The 12,858-nt window shown below is 48.9% G+C and overlaps 6 protein-coding genes across 6 annotated transcripts; 2 read left to right on the top strand and 4 right to left on the bottom strand.

Moving 5' to 3' along the window:
* Positions 1–535: 535 nt before the first annotated feature.
* Positions 536–1,825, top strand: JN550_000956 (uncharacterized protein; the record flags this gene model as incomplete). The annotated part of the gene is made up of 2 exons (XM_049321646.1): positions 536–1,325; positions 1,383–1,825. The coding sequence occupies 2 exons, from the start codon at positions 536–538 to the stop codon at positions 1,823–1,825; spliced, it is 1,233 nt and encodes a 410-aa protein (XP_049176862.1).
* A 199-nt stretch (positions 1,826–2,024) lies between these two features.
* Positions 2,025–3,363, bottom strand: JN550_000955 (uncharacterized protein; the record flags this gene model as incomplete). The annotated part of the gene is made up of 4 exons (XM_049321635.1): positions 2,025–2,701; positions 2,833–2,976; positions 3,032–3,242; positions 3,301–3,363. The coding sequence occupies 4 exons, from the start codon at positions 3,361–3,363 to the stop codon at positions 2,025–2,027; spliced, it is 1,095 nt and encodes a 364-aa protein (XP_049176861.1).
* An 810-nt stretch (positions 3,364–4,173) lies between these two features.
* JN550_000954 (uncharacterized protein) lies at positions 4,174–5,823 on the bottom strand (the record flags this gene model as incomplete). Its single annotated transcript, XM_049321624.1, has 2 exons — positions 4,174–4,866; positions 5,029–5,823. The coding sequence occupies 2 exons, from the start codon at positions 5,821–5,823 to the stop codon at positions 4,174–4,176; spliced, it is 1,488 nt and encodes a 495-aa protein (XP_049176860.1).
* A 1,412-nt stretch (positions 5,824–7,235) lies between these two features.
* Positions 7,236–7,586, bottom strand: JN550_000953 (uncharacterized protein; the record flags this gene model as incomplete). The annotated part of the gene is made up of 1 exon (XM_049321613.1): positions 7,236–7,586. The coding sequence occupies one exon, from the start codon at positions 7,584–7,586 to the stop codon at positions 7,236–7,238; it is 351 nt and encodes a 116-aa protein (XP_049176859.1).
* A 1,260-nt stretch (positions 7,587–8,846) lies between these two features.
* Positions 8,847–9,695, top strand: JN550_000952 (uncharacterized protein; the record flags this gene model as incomplete). The annotated part of the gene is made up of 1 exon (XM_049321602.1): positions 8,847–9,695. One exon carries the CDS (start codon positions 8,847–8,849, stop codon positions 9,693–9,695), a length of 849 nt encoding a protein of 282 aa, XP_049176858.1.
* Positions 9,696–10,143: 448 nt separating this feature from the next.
* JN550_000951 (uncharacterized protein) lies at positions 10,144–12,600 on the bottom strand (the record flags this gene model as incomplete). Its single annotated transcript, XM_049321591.1, has 1 exon — positions 10,144–12,600. One exon carries the CDS (start codon positions 12,598–12,600, stop codon positions 10,144–10,146), a length of 2,457 nt encoding a protein of 818 aa, XP_049176857.1.
* Positions 12,601–12,858: the final 258 nt, after the last annotated feature.

Genomic DNA, 12,858 nt, shown 5'->3' with positions numbered 1-12,858 from the left:
AAGGTGGTATAATCGTTGTCCAGCGACGCTGTGTTGACTCACCATTGACCCGTGGTGTGGGGAGAGAGTGACAGGGATCTAAGCGCAGGAATCAAATATCCCAGTACGTATGTAGGTAATCCAATCCGAGACTTTTCTCTGCCTCTGACGTGTTCTTACCACGACATCACAGGCCATAAGACCACAAACGAGTATACTGCAGGCTACCGAACTCTGCACCTAGTATAGCATGCCTCGGCAGTATGCGAAACCTGAGGATTGGGCTCGCCACCGGGAGCTCATCACGCGGCTTTATCAACAGGAACGCAAAACGCTCAAGGAAGTCATGCACATCATGCAACAGGACCATGGATTCGTAGCGACGTAAGGTCCCCACGACGCCTACTGATCGATTGATTGAGCTGCCCATTGACCAAGACAGAACGAGGATGTTCAAGAAAAAGTTCGAGGTTCGTGTTCCACCAATTTCTAACCCCTGACTGAGATGTCAAGTCCAACGACATTGAGCAGTGACCTTAACTAATATTATAACAATATGGGAAAGATATGGGATTTAGGAAAGAATCTCAATCAAGATGAAGTGCTTCAAATTCTACGGCTTATGTCATCAAGAGACCGGCAAGCATCGCCCGTGATGTTTTATGTACGTGGTCAGCACATTCACCAGGGTCGCCTGCGCAGATATGTGACTAGACATCCCGGAGTGGTGGAGCAACTGCGTAATGGCACAATTCCACCAGATGACGTTATCAGCGCAGTGACATACAGACTCGTCTCACCTGATCGATGGCTTTCGGGCATGAAGGATCATCATGCAAGTGAAAATGAAACTCTGTTATGGTCGATACGCAATTACGTCTTGTGCTCGCTAGATTCCAAGGTCTGGTCTTGGGATTCTACCAGCTGCTGGTCCACGGATTCATCGGCTGCCGCAGAGTACAAACTACACAACGATTTGCATGCACCTGACTTCGACATATTAAAGTCTGTGACCCAAGGCGACAAGCCTGAGCTCGATGGCAGGGCGCTTGATCAACTTTTCGAAATGATACCACGTTTCGTAAAAGCACATCCTCCGTACTTTCTCGCTACATTCATAGCTATGTCGGAGGGCATACGAGTGCACGGTCAAGTTGAGCTTTCGCAGATTCTGGTCCGGTACACAACGGAACTAGCTTTGATATACTTTGGCCCAAACCATCCTCTTTATAAATTACTACGACATATTTGTGCACGCCCAGTCCGGGGCGGCATCCCCCTTACAGCCACACCGATGAAACTTCTCATATCCATCTTCGAAGACCGGCTGGGGTTGAATAATGGTAGTAAGTCTACCACGATGAGTAAAAATTGAGAGCATTTTGCTGACTAAGACCGTATAGTAACTCTATATACCTCAGTGCCGTACTTGGCACATCGGCTGATGGCCAGGGACTTGGTTGTTGACACATTTGAGAAGTATTTTGGCCAGATGATGCCAGAATCGCTGCGTTCAACTGCCTTGGACTCGATACCCGTCAATCCCAGCAGTGAGATTGATACAAGTTTTAAGCTGGGTTGGCTCAACTCGAACAACATCCAGCCAGAGTCTCGAGCCGCGGTGTTAGGACTGTGCGGCAGAAACTCAGCCACACGGAATCAGAGCAACTATGGTTTACAAGATAGCATAGGCCTCGCAAGAAAGCAGCTTGAGGTGACTCTTTGGTACGGATCTATCAACCCAGCAACTCGAATGGCTCTCACAGAAGAGTTTTGGTCGATGATAGTCCAGTGGATGCCAGAACGGGAGCAGAAAATGGCTCTCAGATCTCGTCAAAGTGATTGAAAGGTGAGAATAATAGGTATTAATGCAGTGGGAAGATCGAGTAATGCCAGAGCAACATAGCGATAGAGTCTGCCTAAGCAAGTGGCCTCACCAAAAACCACTTCCGCTTTTGAACCTAAGCTTTTGGCGATGTGACTAGAGCTACTACTCAGCAGACAGCAGCAGCTCCTTTGATGACATCGTGATTTGGTTTTCAGGTTCATCGGCGCTCAGATGCAGAAGAATCACCACGAGACGTGAATATCAGGAAAGGTCCATCATGAGCGCCGGAAATGATATCATAGAGCTGGAACTCGTCAAGTCGGCTCCTCCCATTATGACTTCCGGGGCGACCACCACCCACCTCACCCAATTTCCCTGGAGCCCTCTCAAAGTCGAAATACCAAAGTGTCTTCGCTACTACCAGACTGCTTTCAAGGTAGGCCATAGCCTTCCCGGCACACCCGCGATAGCCCACAGAAAAAGCGCTGAATGCATCTTGCATGGATTTCCGCTGGGCTTCTGGCGTCTCAGATAGCCAACGCTCGGGTTTAAAGGTGAAGGGGTCTTGAAAATATTCGGGATTGTGATGGATGGCATAAATGTTGACGCCAATCTGCGTTCCTGGCGGAATGTAGTGACCGTCAATGATTAGAGGTTTGCTGTTATTGGCCGCGGGTTCGCGCCACATTGTACCAGGCACTGGAGGGGCGATGCGCAGGGCCTCGTCAATACAAGCGCGAAGATATTGACAGCCTGCAAGCTTCGGTCCGCCCCGAATCTCATGGCTAGTAGCAAAGGCAGAGCGTATCTCAGTGGCCAGTCTCTCGTAACAACTAGGGCTTTGGGATAGATAGAAGAACAGAGCACTAAGTGCACCAGAGGTCGAAAATGCTCCTATCATCGACGGTCATGGTTAACAGAACATCTGGCTGTGCGAGATAGCATTGTTGCTTAGAGACGCACCTGCTGGAAAAAAGCTAATACCCTCGGACCAAATCTGCTGGGTTCGAACATCTTCATGGAACGGTCGTTGATAACCTGGCCCACAATACGACGCTTGGCTGTATGATGCTGCTTGTCAACAACAGTAAACAAGCTATGTACGCCTGGCGTCTGTATGAAGACTGAGTAGACATAGGACTTCACCACCATGTCGTTGTTGTAGATGTCTTGAGGCCTTTTATCAGATCTCTATTTGAGACAACTAACTCACATGCTACATACCATGTAACGCCTTTGGGGTATTGAATAGTAGCTTGTTTGGTCCGTGTCGGATCACCTTGCCGTACTTTTGATGATCGCTCCTAGACACGAGATGGAGCGATTTTCGCATTGCATAGTAGCCATTGTGTATGTCGGATAGTCTCGCGAGAAATGGTCCTGGATACGCTTTCAACGGGTGCAGCAGAATGCGGTAGCTTAGCAGCAATATTCCCTTGGGAAGGGAAACATGGTCAGATGTTGAACAGGGAGCGGCATGCGGTCAAACCTACATAAAGAGCGACAAGCAGCGAAACATAGAGAAAATCTGGCGCGATAACGTCGGAAATGTCCATGGCTAGCTACGGAAGTTGCATTTGAGTGGTGGCAAGGGCGTTTGCTATCTAACAAGCACATCGAATACCAAGTTCCAATTACGCGGTTCAAGTATTGTGTCGATGATGGAAGAGCTAGCAAGAAAGTCGGGAGAACAGCCAGCCCCGGGCGACGGGGTCACCTTGCAATGGGAGGATCGGGGGCCGCCGCAACGGTGCAAGGGATGCGTGATTCATCGGCCCAACCAACTTCACCGCGATGCGCCAGAAATTTGCGCAGGTGAATCAAACGGCTTTTACTGATTGTTGGCGCGTAGCACTGCAACTGCAATGACTTCATGCTACATTCCTACCGGGGTTGAGAAGTCCATGCTCTGGGCCGTCATATGGCACAGTCGGATTCTGTGGCTGTGGGGGTTCCATTGTGCACTGAATCCATGAATTCGAAACAGCGGGACTGTGACGATGTGGTGCTGACAAGTTGATCTTTTGTCAGATCATGGCGATACCTCTCCATTCGCAAGAACTCTCAATTAGCCTGCACGTCTAGCATTGCTTAAATCTGGTACACAGGGACGGCGATGCATATTACTGTGAGCATGGAAGTCAGCCAGGATAAATGGAGGATACCTGCATCTGGCTGCCTATCGCCTCACGCGGTCGAGTCTCAATTGTAGGCTCGCATCGTACTTCCCCCGACCCATATCATCATAAGTAAGACCCAAGATTTACTTAAATTAAAAGATATAAGTTTGTCATGATTCAGTTTGAAAAAAGAACTTGTACAAAGTAAGCTGTGTTATTGTTTCTACGATTTGAAACGACTCTTAATCACGCCCCCTCCTTCGACTTGTTAGTTATCTGTTTTTCTGCCGGCTTTGCTTGCTTTAAGCCAAACTCGGTCTCTAGCGTTACGCGCATCTCAACGTGTTTCTCGGCAAACACTAACAAGAAGCCCACCAAGGCAAAGGCGAGGCCTACAAACCAGACAACTCGCATAGCTTCCCTATATACTTCAAGCGTTTGCTGCAAAGTCTGGTCTGTTATATCCTTAACGCTGAGTGCATAGCTGTACGCACCACCGCCGGCTAGTGCGGCGCGGACTTTAGTGTCAGTGATTGATCCAAGCATGGCATCGACACGGCTGTTAAACACAATTGAAGGAATGGTGGCGCCCCAGACGAAGCCGAATGACCGGACGAAAGAGTAGGTGCTCGTTGAAATTGCAGTGTCTGACTCGGAAAGTACAGCTTGGACGGCCGGAAGCTGCGTCGTCAATGGGAGGCCGATGCCTATGCCCGCGAGGATTTCAAACCAAGCCCAAGCAATTGTGCTGGTGCTTGACGACATCGTCGAGAATAGACCACATGATATGGCGAGCACACCGAAACCAGCCCAATGTAAGGGCTTGTAGCGGCCAGTCTTTGTGAGAATTGCTCCTGCCACAGCTCCACTAGGGATCATGAAAGCGTTGATGGGTAAAATATTGAGGCCGGAGGTCAGAGCAGACGCAGAGAGCTGTGACTGAAAGTAAAGGGGAAGAATGTATATACACCACTGTAAAAGAACAGAGACAACGAAGTCCTGCAATTAGACAGTGGCTGTTGTACGGTGGGAGAATAACCGCAAGGGCATGGTGGGTTCATTGCAGAAGCCCTGTTGAACAAAGAAACCAGCCCAACCCACAAAGCCGAGCACGATGGGCAGAATGGTCTGCCATGATTTCCAGGGATAAACCACTCCGCCTTGGACAAGACCTATTAAAATAGACGTGATGGAGCCGACAAAGACAGTGTTCCCCAAATAATCTATCCGCGACACGGAGTGCACCCACGATGGTGATCTTCTCGAGGAGATACGCAAGAAAGGAACCATGACAGCCAGCGTTAGGGCACAAACTGGAAGGTTTATCCAGAACGCCCATCTCCACGTTGAACGGGTCACTATTGCACCCCCGATCACTGGACCTAAAACGCTGCCCACAGCACATGCTCCCAGCACGGTACCCAGGTATGTGCTGCGCTCCCTTAGGGGAAGGAGATCGCAGACGATCAGATCAATCAACATGATCATACCGCCAGCACCGAGTCCTTGGACCAGGCGACCGCTGATAAACATGGCCGTAGAGTTTGCACCACCAGCGATGCCACTTCCCAGGGCAAAGAGCGCAACCGACATAAGCATGGGATAGCGCCGGCCGAAAATGTTGGACACTTGGCCATATAGCGGCTGGATGGCCGTGGATGCGAAGACATATGCATTTCCAAGCCATACATACTGTGATTGGCCGCCAAAGTCGTTGGCAATGGTCGGCAGGGCTGTGAAGATAATGGTGCTGTCTGTGGCAGCAACAAATCCTGCGAAACATAGGCCAAGAAAGACTAGCCAGAATTGCACTCCTTTGTTGCTTGTTGAGTCGGTTCCTGCCAACTGCTGAGAATCAGCGGCCGTTGGAGGCTCTACCGCCGAAGAGACGGTCATGTTTTCTTTTGGCTGGACGACAAAAGGTGATCAGCGGTAATGGTTTAACAGAAAGAAACTGGTCTGTACGTGGCAAAAGAAAGGCGAAGTCGACCTTGTATTTTTGGGCGGTCTATGACCAGGGTCAAGTCTTGCACTGACGCGGCAACGCAAGGGATGCAAGTTCCCGCATTTTGAGTATCGTTGGTCATGCAATATCTTGACGCTGCATGTGGCAAAGTGGCACGTACTCTGTTATGAGTTGCTTTCCATCAAACTACCTTTGTGGACTACAAGGCACAATGTAGGTAAGAAACTGAGGTACATTGAAGTTAATGCTCAGAAACAGAGATACATAACAATAAAACCAGGCAGGCTTTTGAATAGAGAGGAATTCATTGCAAACCCAGCTTTCCGAACAACAAAGGTAATGGTTCGGGCCCGATCACCTCCACTTATGCATATGTAATCAAATTTCCATACAAATTGGGGCAGCTTCTGCATGATGCATGCCACAGGAAGGAAAGTACTTGATGAAGTACTGACCTAGGTAGGCAGGTACTCAAGTAGCCAGTTGATATTTCCGCGTCAGCAGCATAGGTTTTATGCGCTTGGGTGATAGACCTGAAATCCTTTGTTGTCCACCTTTCCCTGACTTCCCGCTTGTTGAACCGGGCGGGCCTCGCCAACCGTTGGCAAGCGTCACTGTGGTATATCCTCCTTCCCTCTTGACTCCATTCTGTTGATCGCCTTTGAGCCCTCTAGGGTAGCGCACACTTGATAGTGAGGAGCAATAGCCAACCACAAAGACACCAACACCCACGTATGTAGTAAGCAGCGGCGGTTCGTAACTCCTAAAACGACGACCTACCTTTTACTGCGACCGCTTGAACAACACTCTGACGATACCTAGCGAGAGGGCTCGGCAGTATGATTAGTAAATCTCCTACTATATTTAGTGACCTGTTGTTTGCGCTGGTTCCAACCGGGAAGTTTAATCTGCCTTGAGAGCCGCTAACACATAACAATTTCTACGAAACGAATAAAGACACATGATCTGGGTATGTGAGTGCGTGCTCAAGTACAGTCTGCAACTTAACAGTGATTGGGTCTAAGCGTGTATATTGACCGTCGAAGATAGCTAACTGTAAAATAATGAATCTACCCTTATGAACTCCTTGCATCCCAAAAGGAAAGAGTGAAATTCTGCTGAACACAAGCAGGTCAGACTTGAATGACAATTGCCAAAACCCCCCTTCCCCGTACATTCCCCTAGTACCTTACTTTGGATGAGATGTGTTGCTAACACTGCTCCCAGCCAATTCAAAATGCTGCCCCAAATTTCTCAATGCAGTACGACTGTTCCTACTAGTGACCCTGTGTCCACCCATGAGTATACTATCAAGGTCAAATGGAAGATGTGGCTTACAAACTTAGTCCTTCTTGTAGTTGGAGGTCAAGATCTTGGTCATGTCTTCGATGACCTCACCAGCCCTGCCCTTGGAGTCGGACACTGTGTTGCTGGTGATCTGAATGATTCCTCGGAATCTGGATTCACTGGCCTGGTACCTGCCGCCAGACCATGAGCCCATCTTGCTGACGATTCTCTCCTTAATGTCATCTTTGTCATCGTCATCAACCTCGTACTCCTTGGAGGTGGAAGTGCGTTGCTCCCCCATCTGCCCGCCGTTGTACCTCTGGATGTAGCTGACATTGATTTTGTCGGCCAAGACGCTGGTTGCCAACAAGAAGAAAGCGAGAATGGCTACCTTAACGTTGAACATCTTGATATGTTTGGAAAAGCAGGGTTGGAATCTTTTGAACTAGATAACTGGGAAACGTTGGAAGTGTTCTTGCAAGTGTCTGTATGAGATGATTCTTCTGAGTGTGCTGGAGAAAAGTATCATGTTGGATAGTCCAGTGATCTTTTTATACTTCTTCTACGCCGTGTCATCTCGGAACTATTTTTGGATCTTATAGAGCGTTACATTGTAGGAGGAGTTAACTATTCTCGGATCTACGCATACATCTTCCCTGGGCATGTCTTCTGGCCTGAGCCAACTTGCTTTGAGCCATCAGGAGCGGGCGGTGCTGGTAGATCACCATCGAGAACAGGAGTATAATGAAGATCCGAGTAGACGCCCAATTTCCCTGAAGAAATGGAAGCCGACTAAATATGGAAGCTCGTCACAATAAGGATGCTGAGCGGACCCTGGAAAACTAGAAGGATTGTACAGGCAAGGAAACGCTACGCTAGCTCTATTGAGCTCGCTTGAATCGGTAATTTATATGCTATATGATATCATATTCAGGTTCAACACTTTCCAGTTTCCCTCTATATTCTGATCTATATTCTGGGCTGGGTCGCGTTGGTTATAGAGGATTGCGCTAGCTTTCACCAATCCTACCAGCGGCTCAGCATCCAGTGTTAGGCCATACGATATATGAGCGCAGTCGCTCATTACTCTTCGTGGAACGATAAAAAATTCAATTGGTACTTGCAGATGAGATAACCGTTGTTTGTCTCTATTTTTAGCCTTGCTATCCCACCACCTAGGAAATGATCGCCAGGGGCCCACTGATAAGCTAAGCAAGCAATGACGTTTCTTAGCCAGGGCACATTCCTGAATGTCGTCTCCGACATGGGATCGCAATCCTTCTTCCCCACAATTGGAGCCAGGTCGACATCACCAATACTGCTATCGAAGGATTCTCCGTGGTACCAAGCGAGGCTTTGCCAGAGTTCACGGCGATCTATCCTGCTACTGGCTAATGTATAGTGTTGCCGGAAACTGAACTGGACCTGGTTTACTGGAGAGTACACGCCAACAGGGATTGGTCGCCCGACCTTAAGCAACAGGAAAACCGACAGATTTCAGTATAAACACTACAGTCAACTCAGATCAAACGGTGAGAAACAAAGCGCTTCTACAGGAGTTTCTTCAGGAGAAATCCCACCCTCAGTCTTGAACCTTACTTCCTACCTCATACAGTTTCTCCATTCAGTCTGATACGCCCCTTCATCAGTCAATCATTCAGGCATTATGACGACAACAACAACAACAAACGAACCTTCGTCATTTTCACTGTTCTCTGCTCTCCCCCCGGAGCTACGCGTCCAGGTGTGGGACCACGCACTACCCTATGTCGGGCCAGCCTTGCACTTCTACAAGAAAGGGTACTGGCGTCTCCAGCACCTCACTGAAGCCGACGTGGACTACGACCCTCATGACGAAGATAATCTGCACATCTCATTCCGCCATGACTTATTAGACGATGTCAGGTTTGAATTACCCTCGACTTTCGTTAACCGTGAGGCCCATGACGTCACCTTGGCCTGGCTTCGCGACCATGGTATCCAGGTTAGGCGCCTCGAGGATGGAGAATCCCAGGATGAAAAATGTTCTACATTCGTGCGACTATTTGACCCAAAGAATGATATTTTGTTTGTTGAGTTCGATAAATGGGAAGATTTTATTTGCGAACCAGACGACCGTCATTTTGAGCCGGACATTCAGGGAAAGATGGTCAGCTTGTCATCAGATCTAACGCAGATTGCTTTACCTGAGGCGTTGCTGCTGAAGGAAGCCGATACGTTACCAGAGTTGTTCAGAAGCTATTTCAATGTACGCGTGCTGTTTGTGATTATCAACGAACAGCCGGAACTCCAGCATGACGGTGACAGTACCAAGCCGCAGGCGCCGTGGAAGGTAGACAGCGCACAGGGAGGGGCATTTGCCTGGAACCCTGACCGCGGTGCTTTCGACTTCACTGGCAGCGATAAAACTCAGTGCAGCCAGATAGAGTCAGTCATTCAGCGGTTAGGGAAGGAAATCCCGCAGAATCATATCCACAGATTTGAGGTCCGGCCTGTACTGGCTGTGAAAGGATAACAGTGTTCGTCAACATTTAATGAAATATTTCACGAATGTTACTTTGTTTGTCTGCATTGAAGAGACCATGTCTGATACTCGCAGCTCGGTCGTCGTGTCGTCAGGAGCAACTCTTCTTTTTTTCTTTGTGTAGTTGTCTATCCAGCCCTTCAACATGCAATACTTTGCCGATACTCGGCCCCAAGGCACCGGCAAAGCTTTGAAGGAGTTCGAGACGCTCGTTCCTCGGGCCGCTACTCGGGCGAAATTCCCTCTATATCCTGGTCTTTGATCCCGAGTAAATACTCTGAGATCAAGTATAGGAACCAAAAAGGACATCGGGAATTCTGAGAACATAATAATAACCATGACTATTTAGACAGATAGAATCAACCAATCACAACATCATGAACAGAGGTGCGGCAAGTACAAGGATCACATTTTCGCGGGGTCTACTGGTTTGCTCGAATTATCCAAGAATGATAGTCCTCAACTTCGGCCCTGCATCTACCCATGCCTGTTCACCAACCGAGCCGAGAGCAACCCGGTAAGCTATACCACCAACCTCTTCGATCAACATGACTCTCAGTGTCCATTCAGCGTGATCATGATTCATAAGTAGCACCCTATTATCATTGAGACCATTCTGGTTTTCGGCAAAAGTACCCATCAACCGTTGTCGAGTGGAAGCCATGCGGTTGACCGGCTTCTGTCGGGTCTTCACCGCACAGATCGCAATGAACGTATGTGTCTCGTTGAGGTCTAGATCAATAGCCGTGTTGTCATCGATTTCCATCGAACCAACCCTTGTTTCTCTAGAATATAGATCCAAAATGCGAGTCGTGGTTCGCTGATCCCTGGGTCGCACACCCAACCTCAAGGAAGCCGCAGTTGTGCTAAATCTCAAGCAGTTCAACGGTACGCTGGGTTGTGGCGCAACAATTTTGATGGATGGGCCTCTTCTAGCTTCGATTTGGTCCAATAAAAGTAGCGCAGGATCGGTTCCATCGCACTCGACATGTGTTCGGGCTTCCAGAGATGTGCGTAATAGTCCATAAGGCGTATCAACCGGATGCCAGGGCTCCGAAACAATCTCTCGTAAATTGTTATCAGGACCCGCGATGTATAACCCATTTAACGACTTGATCTCGCTCTTGGTATTCTTGTATACCACCCGACCAGACCATGCCGTCCAACTCCAGCTAGGTTCTTCGGCTAGTTGAATTCTTCCGCTTGGCCCTGAGCTTTCCCACAGAAGAGACTGCAGAAAATATGATACTGGAAGACCAAATAGCACGGGGCTATTGAGCATGCCGGAAAGTGCATGGCTTACACCAGCGAATGCGTGGGCCCTATCCTTCTCATAGGACAATTTTCTGGATGTGTAGTCGGATACACAAGTTCTGTACGCCTGCAAAGTATCGACTTGGTTAACGTTGGAAATAGCATTACGATTCCGCATGCCATTCTGGCGTTCGGACCTTTGCAGCATTCGACCAAGATCTTCTTGGAATATTACCTCCGCGCAGCTAAAGTAAACCTGGTATCTCGTGACAATCAGACACCTTGGAGACAATAGACGCTCCTGGAAGGTCCACCCTCGTGTGTTCCATTCCGACCCGTTCACAGTGACATGATAGTTTATGTCAAGTTTCTGAAGGCCGGCCTTGAACAACCGGGTATCATTTCGTAGAAATGAATGTCTGGGTCGGTGTGGCACACCGCGGAGCCCGAAATGCGCATCGTCTGAAGCGGCTACGAGCGTGAAAGCCGCCATCCCATAAATAATATCCATGGCGCATACTTGCGCGTGAAGTGATTTGGCATCGTCTTGGACGATACAAAGTTTATCAACCCATATGTACCTCTCGTCAAGCTGCCGGCAAAGCCAGATGGTGTCCCCAATCAGTGCCGGCAACTGCTCAAGCTTGACGCCGCCAGGTTGGTGGAGTGCCATCAGATTTGCACTGCATAGTTGCAAATGTTTGTCGCTGATATGCACTTTCTTCCACACATAACTCAGAGCCACGAATCGAGCAGATTTGGGGGCTTCCGTAACACACATTTTCTCAATGTCAATCAGCCTGCAACCATCTGGAAGTTCTGCGGGCGGTTTTCGACATTGTACATGGTGCCGCTCACATGTTCTCACCCATTCTTTGATGAGGTCGACGTCAAATGACGCGTTTTCTTCCCACAATCCTAGGTACGTTAAGCCTTCGCTCCCGCTGTAGGAGACCGTGAGGGGGATCGGCACTTTAGGTGCGAGCCAATAACCCTTGGACTTCAGTAATAGATTAGGTCCATCTGCCACCGGATCGTGGATGTCTACGTAAAGGACGCAAGTTGCTCTTTGGCCATCTCGAAAGGCGTGCAGCTCATAGTTTTCCCGATGCGTAGCAAACTCATCGTACGGGTCATGCTTCTGCACAAAGAATGCTGAGCCCACATAGATCTGCAATCCTGCAATTTGCGCATCTTGGCCCATTTCAGATAGTTTGGATAGGACAGCGGAGCTAATGATTGAGCAGGCGGTACATATGGGACTCTTTGAGATAATGTGCTCCAGAGGCCGGAGCTCAAACGCTTGCACATCCTGCGTCATTACCCGAAAGAAATGGTTGGCAACATTCCAGTCTGAATGCTCAGAGCAAAAGATGGGTGGCATCGGCGAGCTTGCCTGGTCCTGGTCGAAAGACTGTTGCACACGCTGTGGGGATTGTGCTTCACGGATATCTTTCCCTAAAGTATCGGTGTTACGGGTATCGCTGGCTCTGTCCTTACGTCCGCTCCGGAAGCTGTGAGTGTTTAGTTCGTTAAACGACTTTTTGATCCTCTGTTGGCGGATGCTGAACCATCTTCGCACTCCCTGGGCCGGTATCGCTACGTCCATCGCTGTTGGTGAGTCGAGGCTTTGCGATGCCATGATTAGCGAGCAACGATACTGAACTGAGATCAGTGCCGTAACTGGCAATTCAAAGGGTTCTAAACCCCCAGAAAGAAAAGTCAGCTCAGTCCGCTCAGTATGGTATGGTGGGGTGTTTGCTGCATACAGCTATGCGGCACTGAGACCATCTGTGCGGGGATCAAGCGACAAGAGCCGCGAAGCTATAATGAGAATTATGCACCAACATTGAGAATGGGAGGCTTTCGCGGAGTCAACCATAATTTTGCCGTGGTGAAT

This window comes from Neoarthrinium moseri (assembly GCF_022829205.1).
Source record: "Neoarthrinium moseri strain CBS 164.80 chromosome Unknown scaffold2_Wmoseri_CBS_16480, whole genome shotgun sequence".
NCBI classification, from domain to species: Eukaryota; Fungi; Ascomycota; class Sordariomycetes; order Amphisphaeriales; family Apiosporaceae; genus Neoarthrinium; species Neoarthrinium moseri.
Note: the sequence above shows the minus strand (reverse complement) of the source record. Positions and strands in the feature narration are given on the sequence as shown.